Below are 21,843 nucleotides of genomic sequence, written 5' to 3'. Positions count from 1 at the left end.
ATTTACATTTTGACGTGTAAATAAGAGTTCATAATATACAAAGAATCGTTCGTTAGGCGAACGTTAAATGGCACTGCATAGCCTGATGGTACTCGCTGCCAATTTCACGCCCTGACGCTCTTGCATCGACCTTTAATTACGCACTACCAAGGCATTTGCGACTCTATAGCCTAGTAAACTAAAGCTCTATTTTCAAGCTCTGGTAAAATCAAAATTGCGTTCTAATAATTTAATAATATACCAACAGCAGTGAACTTTCCTAGTTTAAAAATAATTCACTCTGCCCTCTGCAATAATTTTCAGCACCTAGGTAGGCACGCTACTTATATAATTCAGTGTTATTAGGTATTTATTTCTAATGAGAGGTCTGTAGTTATGTAATATAGATAGGTATTGCATAATCTTACTACATCTATATCTAATATATATTTTTGTTTATTTGAGTGTAAACCTTTTAAATTGAACATGGCGACTGCGATCCGCTTGCAAACACTTCCGAATACGATAGAAAACTTGATTCTTTTATATTATCTTGGTTTCGATTTTATTGTTCGAGGGAAATTGTTTTACTTCAACATCTTTATTGAATTTATTTTTAAATAATAGGTAACTGTTTTCCTAAACAAACATTTAAGATTGTATTTAAGTTCATACCTACCTAAACATAAAACAATATTTGTGTTTGAACTTCTTGTAATGTTAAATTAAACATGTTAGAATTTACTCAAGGTTTAAGAAAGTACGTTGATATCATTTTTAAAGCCATAGTAGGCCTACATTCAAAAATTAATACAAACTAAAGTCGGGTTTTATTTGATGTCTTATTAATTTAATCACATAAATAATGTGTTATGTATCATTTATGGTAGTCTACCGATTATGACATAGATTTATAAGATGAAAGCTTTCCGAACTAACTTCGGCAGACACCATATTAAATTACTGTTTAATTTACATTAATTATTACTTTAACAATAACAATAATTAATTTAAAATTATAGTGTCGTCTAAGGTGTCGTCTTTCATTTTATGATGTAGCTATTGAATAGCTTATCTACGTTTAAACCATCATAATTAGTCCATAGACTTATTTATAAAAATCTTAAATGTCTATTCTAGAAGAAAATTATAACAAAACAAAGACAAAGCGATCAATCATAGGTTACCAAATTCTAATTATTATTCTTCTCAAATAATATATGAGTAAATATTATAAAAAGCTCGTCTTAAAAGCTCACAATTATCTTATTTGTCTTACAAAATTTTATAACATGTATACAGTACAGTTTACACGCTATTAATTTTGGTTTTACATATTTTCATTCAAGATCAATAACATTTAACTACGCTGTAGGTGGCACAAGGGAATAACAAGTTAATTATAAGTTAAAGCATAACGTATTTCGGCTTAGGTATTCGTTATTCACCTATGCCTACCAAAAGTTATATATTTATGCAATATTTTATCATTAATCTGATATAATTATAAAATATATAAATTGGGTTTCGACACTAATTTTATTTACATAGTGAATGTTAGTGGAAAATTTTTGAATTAAGAAAACAGCCAGGAAAGGACACACCTCATAACTTTTTAAACAATTAGGTAGGTACCTACGAAATGTAAATCTTTCAGTAGATACCTATTGTCAAATTTCTTAGGATTTTTTAATTTCTAATGCGTTATTAGTAGAATTAAAAAATAACAATTCATAACAATATATTAAAAGATAATTGTTATTTATTTCCAGTATAAGCCTTATCGTGTAAGATGATAAAACTGCAATAATAATGTTTTACATCAAATTTTCACATAAAACTAAAAATTATTAACTTTAACATGTATGCTAGAGGCAATATTTATGATGGAGGAATTTCGCCGACTCATACACTGGATATTGCTGCAGAATTTCACACGATCATTGAAACTTTTACGATCGAAACATAGATTTACCTAATACACGCCTACACTGTATGGCAACCTATTGTTAAGGAACATAAGCATTTACTATCGATGAACTAAAATCGTTTAGCTTTACAGAACCGATTAGGTACCTAATATTGTATAGTTCTGTTTTATTCGCTATGAAGAGTATAGGTACCTATAATTGAGCTTGCAATATAAAGGTAAAGCTACTAAAAGTAACCTTAACAAAAATTTGGAAGTAATATGTAGGTAGTAGGTAGGTGAAAAGTTTTTAAGCTGACTGTTGTTGGGACATCATCCTACATGTTGATTGGGATAATAATAATAAGCTAAAAAAAATGTCGAATTTTATGGCAATAATCGCTTGAAATCAACACACATACAAATTCACATTAAGTTTCTATTGAAACTATATCTATTTTATATAAATTAAAGTAGGTAGCCGTTTCAGTCTAAACTAGTTCGCGGTATTCTATGTCACGTTTCGTGCCAAACAACTTTGGGAAGGGATGCAGTATCGATCGCCGACTTACGTAAACCGTGAGAGCAACACAAAGAACCTATTAAGTAATTTACAAAAGAGCGATGACAAATATTTCTACCCCCTTTATATTTGATTTTTTAATAATAGATACATATAGGTGTATTTTGACTTGATCTGCATTATTTTGGTAATGATCGATGAAACATCATTTTTTTATTGTTTAGTATTTAATAATTGTAGATGTTTTCCTGGATCTATCTATCTGGATATAATAAATATATCAATTTCGAATTTAGGTATTATTTATTTGGGTGGAAACGTATAGAAATGTAAATATGAATTTATGAACATTCTGTATCGCGATGATAACATATTTTTTGCCTAAGTTTTTTATACTTATAACTAGTAGATATACATCAATGGTCACTTTCCTCACCTATAATAATTAAAACTTTTTAATTTACCTTATCCTTTAAAAAAATATTAGCCAATATTGCTATAGAATAAACAAAGGCGTTATAAAATATTCGTATTAAAGAAATTTGATTTATACAAGTTAATTTGAGATTATAAAAATATTGTTTTATGGCTGTTATGTAAATTGAGATTTTTTTATCACGCTTTCATCCGGCAGCTTTCATCGCTTTGCGACTGCGCGAAAACTTGCTAATAGTTACATTGATTTTGCAGATAGAAGCCAGGTCGGAGTTTATATCTACCACGTTACACTAAGCTACCCAAACATTACATCTCTATACCTACCATCGCTTACTCTCCACTAGTAACGTGAAATATTTTGGAACGAAACTCCGCAATGTATTACGGACATTGATTAAATATTTTATGTAAGAGGAATGGCGGTGGTTTTTGTACAAGAGAACATCGCGGTACGTATAATAATAGCAATCTTATTGGCAATAGTCGTTTCAAACGAAGCTGGTTTGGTGTGATCAACAAAAATGAATTGCTCAAATGAATTATTTAGGCGTTCTGTTAAACGTACACAAAATAATCATGACAAAATCTTTTTTTTATCTAAAAATTTACAAATCTATTTCTTTATAATTTGCTTGTTTGTTTAACATATTATTAAACTCTTACATTGAACTATGTATAACAATACGGAAGTAGGTCTTACGTAACATTAGATTATCAGAGAGCTTTACGTGAAAAATCATAAGCAATAAATATTCCACCTATCCTTCATTTAGATGCCTACCGATATTAACTACAAGTTTTAAATGAACAAAGCGAATAGCTCAAAGAAACAATGCCTTATCATTACCGCATCGATCTTATAACCCGTGTTTGTTAACAAATAAATGAACAGCACATCGTAGGGTCTCATAAATTGGTACAATTTAATTGGATCGCGTTAGGTAACAGATCGTTGGCGTGGAAGCCGCGAGCTACATTGAGGGTTATTCGTACGGTTAACTATCCTTCCAAGTTACGACTATCCTGTATCCGCCCTTTATCTGTGGAAAATGAACGTTTGCCGCTACTAGCACGGGAATGTTAAACGTGCGGTATTAGTTAAATAAACTAAAATCTATTTTAGTTTACGTTTAAAATTTAAATAAATATGATAAATTCGTTTAAACTTTTCCTTTATAACTGAAAAATAAGTAAAAATTAGATACTATTCTGTTTTCAAACCTAGATACGAAATTCTCACGACAATAAAGATATTAAAAAACATAAAGTAACTAGTTACAAAGATACATTTAACTACCGTAGTAAATAACATAAATCGTAAATTATAATACTTTAACTTACCTAACAACTTACTTTAGTAATATATATACGTATACGTAGTATATTATTATTAGTCTGAGGTAATAGTGTAGTTTGAACAACGTTTACATAACCACCTATATAAATATTTTGTATGTCTATCTTTAATTAAGTAGGTACTTGTTACATTAAACGCTGAATTTAGTAACTTCTGAGTTTTTATGTGGAAACAAAAATTGTAAACTGATAAACTGTGAATATTTCAAGAGCTAGGTAGTAGAAAGAAAATTTAAGCGAGTCAAAGGAGATCAGAACCGGAATATGAAGATCTCCGATAATGTACCACGGTCCCCTTCCTTCTTCCTTTTGTTAACAACGTAGAGGGCTAGGGAAGGCCATGTTATATTGGACGAACCTTTTAATCTTTGTGTGAGTGCTTTTTTATACAGGTATGTGCAAAATATGAAGGTACGGATGGTTATGTTACTGTATTATTGATTTTTCATATAAAGCTATTGTTGATATCGAATTAATATCTTCAGGAATATTTCAAATATGGTTATGATTTAGTTCATTCATACAATAATACTAGACTGCCTAAAGATAGTCAATTATACAATAATTAATCTTAAATAGAAAATAGAAATACATTATTTAACGCGTGATAATTGCCAATTTTCATTGTTTCAAGGCGCTACGTCTGTATCGAATGAAACACCGTGGAAGCAAACCCAAAACGCACTAAGTCGCGTGATTCCAACAACTTATACGACTTTTGAGTTGCAAATGGCACCATCCTTATCTCCGCAGCAAGGTGATTTACTATAATTACAAAGATAGCGGTAGATGCCTTTGTTATAATTTTCCAGGCTGGCTCACGAACGTTTTCCCGCGCAAACTCATGAAAATGGAAGCCATTTTGTAATGTGCCTTGTTTTTTGATAAGGGTATTAAAATAACGGTGTATTCGGACGGCTTTTACTTAGCTATGGAAAGTATTTACACAGTTATTTGTATCTAGGTACGTGAGCTCCCATTTTGAATGCTAATTTGGGGAGGCGCTAATGAAATTGAATGTGTACGTTAATGTACTCGGCTACATGTTTGTTTGTATATATTGGTTGAATAAATAGCTGTTATATACGTTATGTAGTATTCAATGTGTGTTGTATTTACATCTGAATCAGTTATGGAAGAAGATTTTAATACTTAGGTACTTGTAATTACACTAAAGATAAAAAAAGACATATTATAACATACAAACCGAACAGTTTAATTGCATACAACTATTATTATTAATTATAGTAATAAGTATCCTACCAAAAACATAAATGTAAAAATAGGATCCAAGTTCAACCGTCGCGTCGACTAGGTAGGTATCTACCTATGCCGAAAAAATAATTCAGATCTAAATATTATGTATGTGCCAAGTCCTGAAGACAGTCCAGAATTTTACCTATTTACAAAGATGTCTAAAATTCTTTGAACTCTTGGGTAAACTGAAAACAATTTGTAATTGTTTTTATTTTCCCTTATAGAAAAATGTTTATTCAAAATATGACTTTTTTTAATTTGAATAATATAATTATTTACAAAAAGCAAACAAATAATGACCTATTGAACCTCATAATATTTTGACCAGGTTAGTTTTTTGTTCTATAAGTACCTAGTTAAGAGAAAAACAAAATTTTTTTTTTGTGAATCATTTAGGTATTAGAAATCAAATGTGTAGTGCAAATAAGTGCGAAGCTATCATAACAAATCCCTTTGGTGCTGTTTTGTAAGCAACTCACGCTGCTTGTGTTTTTCTATGTACATATTGCCGTCAGCCGTTTCCATCAGACTTTCCGCCGACGTAAAGTCTTTAGCGAGCGCGACGCCAATGCTAAGGGTCATAGTGATCCAGTGCCCGCCCGGTAAGAGAATCGGCTGTTCAACCATTTCCTTTATCTGCCTCAACTCGCCCGCTGCCTGTCGCTCATTGCTGACTGCGTGGAGCAGTATGGCAAATTCGTCACCGCCAAGGCGGAATGCAAGATGGCGGGTATTCGCAAACATTTGCAGCCGTTGTGCGACTTCTTTGAGTACCGCATCCCCGGCAGCATGCCCCCAGGTGTCGTTAATAATTTTGAAGTTATAGCCGACCATAAATAACAGCGCGCTATTATGTAGCGTGTCGGCGTCCTCACTCCTCAATCAGCCTGTTCAGCGCCGTGCGGAAGACCGCGCGATTTGCAAGTCCTGTCAGCGAATCCTGAAGGGCGGTTTTTTGCAGCGACGCGTTTTTCAGCTGCAACTGAATTTGCCAGTCTTCCATCTCATCCAGCAGACTATTAAAGTCCTGGGCAAAAAGGTGAAACTCTTCAATTGTTTCCGGTGACACACGGCGAGAAAAATTACGGTTTCTGCGGACGTCGTGGACAACGTCAGTAATATTCTGCAGTGCGGCGTCAATATCACCGTGTAAGTGGCGACTGGCGAGGCGAGTAATATGCAGGCCGTGAGCACGCCCAACGCAAGCCAGACGAAAAGAGTAACGGTGGCGTCTGTTCCTATGAGGCGCATTTCACCGATAATTTTACCGTTGTGCCAGATCGGTTGTCTTATAGGGTGAGGATAAAGCCACCCCGTGACCAGACTGCCAATCATATCATGTTGAAAGGGTTTTTCTGCCTGCCAGTGGATCAGTTCCCGGCCTTCGGAATCGACTACTTTTGCGGCGGTGAATTGTCCTTGTCTACCCAGCACCGAGAGCGATTCATTGGCCGAGGCACTGTCGTGGAAAACGACGGCGTCCTCCAGGCTGTGGCTCACGGTCACCGCCAGTAATTCGAGATTTTTTTTGAGCGAATTGCTTTAGCGTCAGCATCGAAGCGACGGAAAGCAGCAGCCAGACAATTACCTAGCATGGCGATAACCACGCTAATGATGCTGATTCTGCGTAATGTTCCTTTAAACGTCGGACGTGACGAGGGGGTTAAATCCTTATTCATGACTATTATTCCCTGGCCTAGCCAGCAGTAATACATCGGGGCTAACACTGACGCCACTGCGCGTGAGGGCATCAATATTTACCGAAAAAGAAACTGAGTCATTATGAATATTCAGGCAGAAAGCGCTGCCAATTATGCATTGCGGGTTCTGCTCGGCAATTAACAATAAAGGTCGAGACTGAAAACGTTCTTTTAATTGCAACTGCTGTTGCGGTAACTCGTTACCAAAATAGATCCCGTCACACTGCACTCGTAATGCCTCTTCATCGGACTTAACATTAAGCAACGCTTGAAATGGTATTTTGCTATTTTTATCGCTTAGCGGGGCCTCATAGGCGGTGGTCGAAAAAATACAAAGCCTGGGAAGCCCCTGAAGCTGGGGCCAGCGGGTATAGCTTACAATGCCGGAAACAATGGTTCAAACATTGTTGGACAGCACCGGACTTGCTGGCTGTGCAGCCAGCGTTCTGGATATAAATAGCAGGCAGACGATAAACGACGTAAATAAACGAAGCTCACGCCAAATAGACGAAGTTTTCACGCATCACCAGCCCAAAAGCATCTTAGCCGGTGAAACCAGCCTTTATTATTTATGATGTCGCCGTTGAGCTGATCACTCCCACATAATCCTGACATTCATTCAGGTGTGATGATATTCCTGATTATCAAAAATAATTACGAGAAAAGCCTTGGAATGATAGCGTAAATCGTTATCGCTCTCCCACAAAAAAAAAACGCGCTCACGGGGGATAATATCAGCATAGAAGAGGAATGTTTAGTCGGTGTTTTGTGTGTTTGTGCATTTTTGCCTACAAAACACGCACCTTTACGTTGAATTTAATTTGATGTTTACGATTGTTGGGCTCCTAAGCGCTGTTAAATCGTTTGTGTAACGATTAATTTACGTATATTGGATTACAATCTTTACTGTTGAGGGTTACAGTAAGTCCTCCTCCACGAGGAAACGACTATCGCAAACGAGCTAAATACAGGACCGCTATCATGCAAAAAGACGCGCTTAACAACGTTCATATCTCTGACGAACAAATACTTATCACACCGGATCAGCTGAAAGCAGAATTTCCACTTACTGCAGCGCAGGAAGCGTAATTTGAGCAATCACTTCAAACGATCTCCAACATTATTGCTGGCCGCGATCCGCGCCTTTTGATGGTCTGTGGAACTTGCTCCACGATCCGGACGTTTTAAAGCTCTGTTTGAACAAGTAAGCGATAGTACCTCGTGATGCGCGCCTATTTTGAAAAGCCTCGTACTACCGTCGGTTGGAAAGGGCTTATCAACGACCTGTCAGACCAGCCATCCATATGCATGGCTCGTTTGAGGTAGAAGCAGGTCTGAAAATTGCGTCGCCTGTTGGTTGAGTTGGTTAGCCTTGGTCTACCGCTGGCAACCGAGGCGCTGAATCCGAATAGCCCACAATACCTGGGCGACCTGTTCAGCTGGTCCGCAATCGATGCTCGTACAACTGAATCCCAGACTCAACGGGAAATGGCGTCAGGCCTTTCAATGCCGGTTGGTTTTAAAAATGGTACCAATGGCCTGGGAACGGTGATTAACACCATGCGCGTTGCCGTTATGCCCTACCGCTTCGTGGGCATTAACCAAGCGGATCAGGTATGCCTGCTGCAAACTCAGGGTAATCCGGATGGGCATGTAATTTTGCGCGGCGGTAAACTACAGCCCGGCAGACGTTACCCAGTGCGAAGCCGACATGCAGAAGGCAGGACTGCACCCATCCTTGATGATAGATTGCAGTTATGGCAACTCAAACAAAGACTTCCGTTGCCAGCCGGGCGTGGCAGAATCCGCTCCAAATGGGTTCGTGTAATCTAGACACGCGGCAGCGTGTCAAGCCGAGTTCAAGCGAAGAGAACTGGCGAGCAGCAGCCGTGTGTATATTTACACGAACCATTTCGAGCCACTTTTCACCCCCTTATAACTCGAAAACTATTTAAGTTATATAAACCAAATTTGGTACATATCAAGAGGACCTCAAGATAAACAAGAACCTTAAATTTCATAAATACAGATTAAACAGTTGCGTAGATATTAATATCCAAAAATCGCAATTTTTAAGACTGACTGACTTATAGACATATACAAAACCTAACCCACTTCCAGATGACCTAGAAAGTTCAAATTTTGTAATCAACTAGGTAATAGTGAGTGTACAAAGGAAAAAATCAGAAAATACTGAATTTATTTGTATTTATTTTTTTTTTCAATGACATAAATTTTGTTTGTATGGAAAAATGGAAAAGTTTAAAAAAAAGAAAATAGTATATTCACCTTACTAGTCTTAAAAAATAGATCAAAACTAATCAGTGGCCGAAAAAAATTTTGAAATCCATCAATAAATGACTGAGATATAGATTATTGAAGTTTACATATTTTAGGACGAAACATCAGTAGATTCGAAGCGCCTCTGACATCACAATCACTCGCGCTAGTATCGCTAGGGCGGATTACTTCGATTGCATGATTTCTTTATTCAAAACTGTTATTAAATGTAAAATAAAAGAAAATTGTAATAAAAATATTGCCTTTATTGCTCATACATTTAAAAATAATGTATAATTTTACATATTCACATTTATTTATTCTTTATTTATGAGTGTTTAGTTTAGTTTTAATTTCAGTGTAAATAAATAAATAAATAAAATCTTTATTTTGCTTTATACATGGTATTCAATGGTGATACAATTATATTAATAAAGCACAAACATGTTTAGCCAATACAAGCATGCAAAAATAATTACCATAAATGGTGTAATGGAAGAAGGCTTCGTCGAAGGTCGAAATGATTTAATTTGCGTAATATTAATATGAGTGAAACATCTTTAGGCGCGTTTAGAGTAAAATTTCAAGATCGCGTCATGGCAATACCGTAACGTCATGGAGTAAGGCGACGATTCTTCTACAACGATCTTTGCATCTTGGTAATAGTGTGTGTACAAATTCACGCTGGATGTTTAGAAAATCATGTAATCTTTTAAACAGAAAACGAGTTTAAAAAATTGCAGATAATGACGGGGCAATGTGCGCTGACATTCATAACATACAAGAAAATATAGAAAATAATACTAAACAAACCATACAGAGAAACCGCAAGAAAAAAAAATCGTATATAAAAAGTATTATATTTATAAAGTAAATCAAATTTGCAGAGTAATTTTCTGTACAAAAAGTAATGATATCCCACCAAAAACATAAATGTAAAAATTGGAGCCGAGTTCAATCGTTGACTTAATTTGCCAAAAAAAGAAATGAGATCTAAATGTGTGCCAAGTTCTGCAGACAGTCCAGAAATTTATTTACAAAGATGTATTAAGTTCTTAGGTTGACTGAAAACTCAATTGTTTTATTTTCCCTTAGAGAACAATGTTTATTCCAAAATATAACTTTTTTAATTTGAATAATATAATTATTTTCACAAAGCAAACAACTAATGACCTATTGAACCCCATAATTTGATGAGGCTAGTTTTACATACTGTTTATATTTTGTGAGGTTCTAAACTATAACTATCTATCTAACTTGGCACACATTTAGATCTCATTTCTTTTTTTGGCAAATTAAGTCAACGATTGAACTCGGCTCCAATTTTTACATTTATGTTTTTGGTGGGATATTACACACGGCTAGGTACTACTCGCCAGTTCTCTTCGCTTGAACTTGGCTTGACACGCTACCGTGTGGTTAGATATTAGCTAGTTTACTCATACATTTATTACCTACTTAAAAAGGCTTAATGCAAAAATAAAAATCTTTACTTAATTCGCTTCTTATTATTATTATCTTGGCAGCTAATTAAAATTGTGCTTTTCAAAATATAGAATAGAACAAATTTCAGTAATAATCTCTTACAACAGAAGAAACCTTTGTTTTCCATTGTAAACATGGAAAAAGCGAGCTAACATTTCAGCAGCAGTATTCCACATCAAATGAGATAAACAGTTTGTATTCTGGGCGTAGAAACAATACGAACGCAATACGTATCATGCAGGGAGTACAGATAAAGGAATTTCCGTAGCTGCGAAAGGAACCCGTACATTTTGTGTTACAAAGGCTGGAGTTTTTGTATAGCCCTAGTATTAATATCGCGATAATGCAAATTCCGTCGGTTTACGGCCTCCGAGCTCGTTCCAGCCGCCATTACCGAAAATTCAGCAAGGTTTCGACTCTAGAGGGCTTTCATGTATTTTCGCTGCCTTATCTAGTACCTTTTTTAATATTGATAAATGTTAGTGTGTTACAATATTTTTTGCTGAATATTCTTTGTTTAAATTATTAAGTAATTGGGAATATAAAAATAAGAGTGGTGGTATAAAAGACTCTTATATTCCATGGCTTATTTTCTTTTGATACTCTATATAGGTAAATTCATTCATTTATTTAGTGAGTTTACTCATTAACATTTTCTAATGCTATTTATGCGAGTCTCCTGAAGTACTTAGGATATAATGAATCGTCTACCTACCTTCTAAATTATTACACTGTTTACTGTACCTAGTAGTACCTAATATCCTTATACCTACTTAATATTAGTAAATGCGAAAGTTTGAAGAAAGAGCGAATAATTATTTTTAATGAAGATGATAAGAGGGTGGATCTATTTTTTATTTTTATCTAGATAGGTACTAAGCTACGCACGGTGTAACTTCGAATAGGAATTTCTTTTGACCACGTGGGCGAACAGCTAGAGTATTACCTACCATTTCTCAAATTCTTATACAACCATAGAATCCATACTAATATGTATTATAAATGCGAAAGTAACTCTGTCTGTCTGTATATTTTGATACCCGAGAAAGGACATAGGATAGGTTTTATCCTGGAAATCCCACGGGAACGGGAACCATGCGGGTTTTTTCTTTGACTGCACGGGCGATGCCGCGGGTGGAAAGCTAGTAGAAGCATAAAGGATTAAATATTGATAGAAAATGTTAACACTGCAAAAGTCACACCATCCCGTCGACACCATATAACGTATTCTATTCAATTGTATGGAAAATCGGTGGGATTCAGACCCACCCTAAAATGATACAATTTATCTCTCTTCCTCTTACGTACAGTTAATGCGTCAAAGAGGGAGAGTGAATGAAGTTAACGTAATTGAGGGTAATATCAGAATAGTTTCAGTCTAGACGAGTAAAGTTGTAGGTTGCAAATTACGGGCGCAATAGTGAGCTGGTTAAAATATATTGTAATGGTACTTTAGCTCACGCTTACTTTAATTTATTTGACTTGGGATTGTGGACATTCTACTTAAAACTATTCATGACCATAGAAATACTTTGACACCCTGGATTCTTGCTGGATTAATTTCAAACGCTTCTAGATTATTTGTATTTAAATATAAGGCGGGATAGGTGATAAAAATTGATAGATTTTTAAAGAAACATTAAGCATAATAATAATATAATAATGAATCTTTTTGAAACTTCTACTTACCCTTGAAACTGAACAACAACCGCGCTAGTTACTTTGGTTCAATGTTAGTAGTTTCAGTTTTTGTTTTAGTTGCTATTTTGAAATTATTAGGTAATTATAATTCTATGTCAACTACATCCTTATTGATATCTATGTAAAAGAAGTTGACCAGAGTGTTAATGAATATCTAACCAAAATTAATTGTGAATTTTCTCGTTGCCTCTATCTTTATCGATATCTCTCGTATTTCACAGTTTTTCTCTGTAAGTTGCATTGCCGTTTATCTTTTCATTTAATTTTACATCCATATCTCTTTATTAAACATCTATCTATTTACATTTGTTGCAGCTTTTAAATTTCCACTTAGCGTAACAATAAACAAACACGAAAAATATTTGTTGCAACCTACTTAAATAGGTAGCATTCATATTATTTTTGAAAACTGTGAGAAATTACTAGATAAAAGTAACCTTTTGTATAGTAATATCACCTATAATGAAAACACCGATTATAGGTATACCTACCTACCTACTTATGCGTAGTTAAGCCCTCAATGCCTTTAGCACACTTCAGTGTTTTATGCGTTACTGCAATTTTTTGACTTTACTTTAATTTCATTAAAACTTAAATATAATACTGATTCTGTTTCAATTACACCTTATAACACTATCCGGTGTAGTACCTGGAGTTAGTTTAGTTACTTGTTCCTAATCCGTGGTAGAGCCCAATCCCCACGGCCGTGGGAAGAGTATATGTAAGGGTTTTTAGTAAAATATAATATGTGAAAATAATATTTTCCAGTTTTATTGCCATTGCCATTGTAATTCGACCTAAATAGATAAGAATATGCGGTCAGTAAAACAAATAGATACATCACAACCATCACCTGGCCCCGCTTTATGCCCCTATAAACGTTACAAGCACCCATAAAAGCATTATTGCCTATTAATTTCACACCACATTAGCGAAACATACAATAAAACTTTAACATTTAAGTCGGTGACAGAGATTCGAGTTTTGTATTAGGCGCCATCTATGAACTATTTGCAGAGGCTCCAAAGAAAAAGATTATGGCTGCTATAGTCGACTTTTACGACGTCGTAAAAGTATGCTATAAAACCGAAGGGCACGCACGCCCTCTGTTAATCGTTCAGAAACCGATATTGCGGCGAGGCCTCAAGATAGATTGCTTTGAGGAACGTTAAGAAATAACTTCTCGACGATTTTCTATTTATGGGCCTAAACGAATTGCGTGGATTTACGCAATGTTTGGAGCTTAAAGCTTCATAACATTGGGATCAATAAACTGCACGCGGCAATGTGCCTGAAAGATAACTAAGTACAAAACTAAAAACACTTTTATTGATAAATAATAAAGAAATAATATAATAATTCCAATTTCCATGTTGTGTTCTAAAGTTAATTAAAATAACTATCAATTATTAAAGAACATTATAATTTACACGACAAAAAACTATTTTGGGTAAAAAACAGGCTTTAAACAATTCAACTTGGGCACCCTCACAAGTTACAATCGTTAAATTTTTATGGACTTGAAACAGCGTGACTTTAAAAATATATAAATTTATAGTCACTCGAAGTGTAAGCGATTATTCAACACGTCGTAACAATTTTATTGCACCAATATAAACAAAGCATCAATTTATTGAAAAGAGAATCAATGAAAAAATTCGAACCACAGGTTACCTATTTCTTTGTGGCTTCTATTATTTTATACAGGCATAACAGGTGATATAATACTTTTTACACAGAATTACAAACCTGAATTAGGTACCAGAATTAGCTACATTTTGCAGTTTTATCCATATAAGCAAAATTTTGATCAAATTATTTTATAAATTTGTCCCTTATTTCTTAAAATTATTCTCAAATGAATGTGAAGTTAATCTGGTGCTACCTATCTATTTTATGCTTCTTTAAACATGGAGTCATAAAATTACTAAAAAAACTTTTATGAGGATTCATAAGATTGCTTATTTCCTCCTTTTGGTGTAGTAGGGTTGGTACACCATTAATTTGAGTACCTAACAGTATTAAACTGGAATATGGAGTAAATATGTAATAACCAGATTTACAATATAGCAATTAATACTTGTATTAAACCATTAGAAAAAGACTTTTAAAAAATTATTGCAAAAGCTAATATAAAGAAACTTCATTTGCATATTCATGTATTAGCATACTCATAAAAATTAATTATTTTTAAAATAATCTTATGATTATCCACATTCTATTAAAACATAACCTATGGTAGGTAATACAATATATCTATCTTTTTTTTTCTTGAAGGTTTTTTATGACGACTTTACTACGTGACTTTTTTTTGATATCTAAGTATTATTTTATAGTAAAAAATAATAGGTACATTCAAAAAGAATTTCCTTGATATGAATGAATAGGTAAATTAAAATATTCAAAACCTTATAATATTTTAAAAATTACCAAAAATACGACACCAACAACATCTATAGTGAAGCTTATAAAGCTTTTCAAGCTCTAAAGTGCATCTTATTTAGAACACTACATAGTACGTGCACGCGCGTATAGATGGCACTATACATAAAATTTTACAACTGCATTATTGCATTGTGAAGTCATTCATAACCAATAGATGGTGCTATTCTTATATAAACATTTTATTTAAATAATACCATAAACTCTCTTTTTTAATTGAAAATAATATTATTACTTTAGATATAAATTACATTGTTCAAAGACTGATATACTGAACTAACTTTTAGATCCTATATTCTCATAGGAAATTCATGACATTATGGTTGATAATATTGTTATTTAATAATTAATTCAAGGTATTGATAAATTAAATAATTTAAGTTTACCTACCTATTGAGTTTATTAGTAGTAGTAGATAGTATAATATTCTAATAAACTTAAAAAAAAACACAAAAACTTGGTAACAGAATAATACTTATTATTTTAATAATTATTTATTATTATTTCAATATTATTTTAATATTATTATTTTAATAATAAGTATTATTCTGTTCATATCTGGCAAGTATTGCTCTTGTTGAGCAATAGTTGCTCTACAATGTTACTGGAAAAATAACGCTCGCTGCAAAACGCAGACTCATGTTTATAACAACTTTTCAACAAGTCGGTTGAACTTTGTTAACTTTGTTGTATTTTAACATAATATTTTGTCCATGATAGAATAAAAAATAGATTCAAGGTTAGTTAAATTGTGGACATAAAATCAATCAAAAATACTTGCCATATACTGGCATTTTTAGGTAAGTAGAATTAAAAAAAGTTCACCTGAATTAATAATCTCACAGTATAGTATTATAACATCTGTAGCTTAACTAATAGTTGGGTACATACCTTATAAAATATTATCCAGTGTAAGGGTGAGCTTTATTGAACTTTAATAAATATGCATAGAGCCTTTTATTCACAGTGCGTCTCTGATTCGTTTCTTGTTCTACTAATTACACAATTTGACCGCAAACTATTTAGTTTCCTATATAATTTAAAATTATACGTATTATATTCGTAACTAGTAAACACAGCACTTAGCACTAAATAAGTTCAAGTAAAACTGAGTAGAATTCAAATGATGTGCCATAATTCCCCAAAAACGGTAAACAACAAACAATGTAAGGGTTTATTTTATTACGCAATTAAGTTAACACCGGCCCTTTGAAGCCCTGAAACTATGGCCAATAACATAACAGTTAATTCTAACCAGTTATGACGGTAATGAAAAAAACCTTTTTATCTTTTCAGGTATGTGGATTGTGGAGCACTTTAAGGAATTGATTTTGGTAAGAAATTCTTATTTTTTAATAGAATGTGATTTACTTTCATCAAATACTGAAGAATAAAAAGAATATATATGAATTTATATTTTTCGGTTTTTATGGCATTCAAAGAAGGATGCGGGTTCGAGTCCCGCCTCGTGATCGAATTTTTTCTATTCTTTATAAATTTATAAGAATATATATATATTGTATTTTTTTTACGAAAAAGAGCTGAGTATCAAGTGCCTATCTAGATTGCCTATCGAGAGTCTTTTATTTGCTTATGTTACAGCTGACCCCGCTAGATACTTAACTACGCCATTCCTATAATAATCCATGAGTATTTAGCATTTAGCTATCTACTTTATTTGCATTTTTTTATAATTTACATCATTATTTATATTTCATCGTAAAATTGTTTGGATTTGTTATATATAACTTATTTCACCAAATTCAGTGTATGAATCGTATAGAGCGATCCGAATTTACCTACTTTTATAAGATAGTATCGCATAAAGAATAAATTTAATTTCACCAATATCCTACATTCCGTATGTTTAATCATTCCTCAAAAGTTATACTTATTTTTATGCATATAGGTAAGGATTGCATATCTATTAATGTCATCATATTTTAACTAATAAAAACTATAGAACTCACTTAAAGCTAAATGGGCAATACAAGTAAAAACAAACAAATATCAAAAAGTACCTTTTAAGTATAATGAAAATAATGTTTAACTTTCACAGTTAAACAAGTTTAGAAGTTTTGCCTCTAGGTATACCTACCTGCTTTTGAGCGGAGAACTTTGATATTATGTAGGTTTGTTTGATTTTCACTGCAGACTTTACTTTTACTTATATAATTCAAACCAGAATTATTATTTCGTTTTTCAATCTATAAGGCACGCCAGTTTCAAATGAGCCAGAGTCTGTGTGTAATGTAGTTAGACAAAAAGCAACATTCAAATAATCAATTTCATTGCAGTCCAATACAATAACATATGTAATTATATGACCTGCCTGATGTGTTACCTAATTTTCAAAAATGAGGCATGTTTGCGATGTGGGACTCTAGCCCTAGTAGAGAAAAGATAATAATCAAATATTATATTATGTATAATCCTATAACTACGACGTATTAAAATATACTAATATTTTATATAAAATAATAAGATTCTCCTGATATTACTACATACCTATGGTATACATAATAGTATAACAGTCTCAGCTATTTTATCAACTGATTAAATCGTTCGTAGCTACCCCTTTATGAGAATAAGAAGAATATTTTCCATTGTTCCTTTTGTTTGGCAATTTAGATAAGGAACTTTGGGTGTTTTCCTATTTTATTTATCAATATGTTACATGTAAAGCTCATGACATAATTTCATATTTTTATCTCATAAAAGTAGACATGCATGTGGCCAAAAACAAATCAATAAATCCATATGCAATTAAATCCAAATACTCAACATTTTGGAGTTAAAATATTATGTCAAACCAATGTACTTTATAAAGCCCCGTATTCATGGTAAACATTTTTTTAGGAACAGTTGATCAACATTGTTGGTGAACGGCGAGAATGTTGCTAGCAACTATGTTTAAATCAATACAGGTTGTCCACATGCCAGTCTGCGTTAAAATGTTGCCCGAGGAGGTAGTGTTGTTGTGTTCTCTGTATCTGATTTATAGGCTTTCTAATAAAAAAAAGAGAAAAAGATGGTGGATTCGAAACTATCTTTTGCAAAAAGGAAATTTTTTTTTGGGTATATTTAGGGCTTGAAAAATTTCTTCGAATGCATCGTTCTTTTTGTTTCTATCTTTGTATTCTTTTATAGAAGAATCCCATAATAATGGTTTTGATTGAAATAATTCTATTAGTTGCATTATTTTATCATTGCTCCACACTACTGCCATGTTTATAAACTGTTGCAATCACGTTCACACACGTCAAAAATTGTCGCTAAGCTGATGTTTACGCTTGTCGGGCGAGAGCTTGTCAACATGACGCTATCAACTCTGCAACACGCAGTGTTGCCAGCAACATGTTGACAGCAATTCCGCAACACATTGATTCAACTTTGTTGCTAAACAAATGTTTACCATGAATACGGGGCTTAAGAATGTAAACGATGAAATTCTTATTAGATACACATAATATCAAGTGTCTTTTAACTTATTCGAATTGATATGATTATCATGTTACGTCAATACATAGAAAATATGAGATAGGTATATTCTTACAATCTGATCGAGGGGATCACGTAATGGACTGAGTTTAATGTGTTTTGTTTTCCCACTTCTTTAAAGCTTTCTAAGAACAGCCTTTTCTTGCCTTCGAACTGTATGCGTCGATAATTATTAAACAAGAGATACAAGAGATGTCCCTAAATTTAGGCTCTACGCATAGTCATGGCAAATCTTTCTGTTTTATTAAAGAAATAATATCTACTATTTTTTTTAAAGCAATTAAAATATGTACCAATTTTGATTCAACCAAATAGCTATTACCTAGTACATTTATTAACTTGTGAATCACATCAAACAAAAAGTTCTTACTTTATATTTTAAGAACAAAATTATTGGAAAGCTTTTTTTGGAATCTAACTGGGATTTCTAACGACCTCTCGGTGTATGATAATACTATCAAACTTTCACATTGCTCATCATACTGAATTTCGCCTAACTCATTATGTTTTTAAATATTTCAAATGCTCTTTACGTTATCATTAATGTGTTGAATAATTAAGCCTAAAGAATAAATATGAATGTTACAATGTAACAGATCAACTAGTAATAAATATCTCCCTATCTCGAAATAACATAATCAGCCATTAAGAACTCGAACCTCTGCGGTATCGCATTCGTAACTCCACAATATATTCCTTACAGAGAAAAATCTTAATTTCACAAGAAGATTTGTGCCCTGGACGGGTATAAGAGCCATTACAGGACGATCTTGGATTTATGGCCAATTAAAATCTATATCGTCGAACCAATTAAAGAGGTTTTGGTTTATTGGAATTGCTTGTTGTGTTTATCGTGGAAGGCGATTGGACCGGTTAACGTCAATCGTATTTATGTTAATACATTTACATGTAGCTTAATTAGGGCTGATCAGAACGTTCACCTGTGTGGTTCGCTTTTCTCTATTTCTCATGAAATAATTGGAACGCCAAGTCCAAACAATGGGTACAAAATAAAAATAATGATTCTATTTTTAAATGACCTTATTTTTAAGTAAAGGATTGGAAATAAAAGACGAGGCATGTCATATATTTTATTGTTAGGTACAATATGTACATAAAATTGCAAAATGTGCAGTGAAATAAAAAAAAATCAATTCAAATAAATCAATAGGTAGATAGATTGATTTGTAGCATAATATACTAAAACTAAAATATACAATTTAAGACAATTAATATAGAAACTTGTTAAACTTCAATCAGCTGTTAAAATACTTTAAGTTATCGGTTGTCTTTAAAGTAGGCACATATTTCTAAGCTTTTGTTACAATAGTTTACATAGTTTCGACATCGTCAACATAATATGGTTTTAATAGTGTTCGTTTTTGTTATACGATACAACGTTATACCTATTTGTAAATACAAGTAGTTCCTACACATAAGAATTAAATTTACTTTATCATATTAATACCCTAAAATTTAACTAAAATTACCTACCTTAAAATTCATTAAAGCATTCAAATGTGTGAAATGTATTTCTTGAGATGAAATTGTTTACCTACAATTTAAAATTAGGTACTCCGATAGAGTTGAAGATAGGTAGGTACTCGTACCTATATGAATAAGTTATCTAGTTAGGAGTAAAATTCCTATTAGAAAACCAATGCAGTTTTGTGAAACTAATTTCGATAATAATAAAGTTTTGGAAGTGTTACCTTTTCTAATTTCTTGTTTTGTTGTCTTTCTTTGCAACTTGATTTAATTTTCTCCCTTTGGATATTTAAAATTTGGTCCATGTAGAGCAGTAAATATAGCAGTTTTACATTTCTTTCAAATGTCTTATTGACTAACTTTTGCATTAGCTTAGGGCAATTATCTTTATTCATCAAATCATCCCCATGGAATTCAAGAAATCACAGTACATAATTTATTCTTTATTATCAAAACCATTATATTAGATACACAATCGCGAAATAATTGGGGAAGGTATTGTTCATTCATTTAATCTTTCAATGTACCTATTTTAATGTGTGAGCATTCTAAGTTGAACATGTTTAAACACAATATTACCAATAAACGTTAATCCCACAGTAGCTTGAATCTCAACAAAATGAATAATCAATAGACAATAAAAAAGATACAATCAAATTAAAAGCGGGAAGCATAAATGCGGATTAATTAATTTAATATCTTTCCGATAGCCATAGGCCGTGTTGGGTTCAATACAACAAATTTTCAATTACCCATACTAGTCGCAAATTCAGCTTGAATGTAAATTATTTTGCCGTGTGCATTATAAATATAATTGTAGGCTGTATGGGCGGGTCGTGGCGCGCCAATGGGAGAAGCGAGTGGCTCGTAGGCGGCGCTCTACGGAAGACTAATGTTGTTCCTCTGAAGCCTTCGTCGGGAGCGCTATGCTGCCTGAAACCAAATGTATGTTTTAGATGTTAATTTTGTTTAAGGGAAATTAAATAATATCCTTTATGTTACGTTATGGACAAACAGATAACTAGAGGTCTAGGAAAGATGAAGTATGGAATTTTGATGTAATGTAGAGTCCATATGATATAATTAATGGACGTTTATTTAAACGTTACATATTTACAATAAAATAAATATCCTATTATACTAATAATTTTGCTATAATTATATAAAACTAGCGGTCCGCCCCGGCTTCGCCCGTGGTACATATTTCACAATAAAAGGTAGCCTATGTCTTTTCTCGGGTGTCAAAATATCTCCATACCAAATTTCTTGCAAATTGGTTCAGTAGTTTAGACGTGATTGAGTAACAGACAGACAGACAGAGTTACTTTCGCATTTATAATATTAGTATGGATTAACACCTTAATTACTTAAATAGATACCGACTCATTGGCGCTAAAATAAAAAGGTCTTACAACAACAGCTATGAGCGTAATGCGTGCAGCATTTAAATACGATTCCGATGACTAAAAATGTCGTTTACCTAATAACAAAATTTTTAATCATTATTCTAAATGAAAAGTTTTGATTGTAACAAAGATACAAGTAAATAATTTTATTACAAACGATAACATAAAAATTCATCTGCTCTATATTTATCAAACTATTAAAACATCTAAATGCTATCTGTTTTTCTTTCCATTTTGTAACCTATTTGATGTTATAATTTTAAATTGGCGTCGGGCACATTTCTATGGACATGTAGAGAGATATCATAATAAAAAAATAAATCCAATAATGAAAGCTAACTAATTACCACCAATCAAAATAAATCCGTAGTAGTATCC

The 21,843-nt window shown here is 32.9% G+C and overlaps 1 protein-coding gene and 1 long non-coding RNA gene across 3 annotated transcripts in view; both read right to left on the bottom strand.

Annotated features, from left to right (window-relative positions):
* Positions 1-6,333: 6,333 nt before the first annotated feature.
* LOC123695198 (diguanylate cyclase DgcN-like) lies at positions 6,334-7,243 on the bottom strand. Its single transcript, XM_045640963.1, has 3 exons — positions 7,224-7,243; positions 6,549-6,951; positions 6,334-6,489 (listed from the first exon to the last, which is right to left on the bottom strand). The coding sequence occupies exons 1-3, from the start codon at positions 7,241-7,243 to the stop codon at positions 6,334-6,336; spliced, it is 579 nt and encodes a 192-aa protein (XP_045496919.1).
* A 12,470-nt stretch (positions 7,244-19,713) lies between these two features.
* The window catches only part of LOC123695150, a 67,746-nt gene continuing 65,616 nt past the window's right edge, over positions 19,714-21,843 (bottom strand). For both annotated transcript variants that reach the window (XR_006751908.1, XR_006751907.1), the window contains exon 3: positions 19,714-20,992. This is a non-coding gene — a long non-coding RNA (uncharacterized LOC123695150). The remainder of the gene's footprint in view (positions 20,993-21,843) is intronic.

The sequence above is a fragment of the Colias croceus genome, chromosome 10, assembly GCF_905220415.1.
Source record: "Colias croceus chromosome 10, ilColCroc2.1".
NCBI lineage: Eukaryota > Metazoa > Arthropoda > Insecta > Lepidoptera > Pieridae > Colias > Colias croceus.
This window is presented reverse-complemented; position numbering and strand designations above follow the sequence as displayed.

What these genes read in the sequence shown, in the direction of transcription:
- LOC123695198 (XM_045640963.1), bottom strand. Translation starts at nt 7,243, where the DNA reads ATGACTCAGTTTCTTTTTCG. An exon ending in ATGACTCAGTTTCTTTTTCG is followed by an intron (nt 6,952 to 7,223) that starts GTAAATATTGAT and finishes CGTGAGCCACAG; the next exon opens with CCTGGAGGACGCCGTCGTTT. An exon ending in CCACGACGTCCGCAGAAACC is followed by an intron (nt 6,490 to 6,548) that starts GTAATTTTTCTC and finishes CTTTTTGCCCAG; the next exon opens with GACTTTAATAGTCTGCTGGA.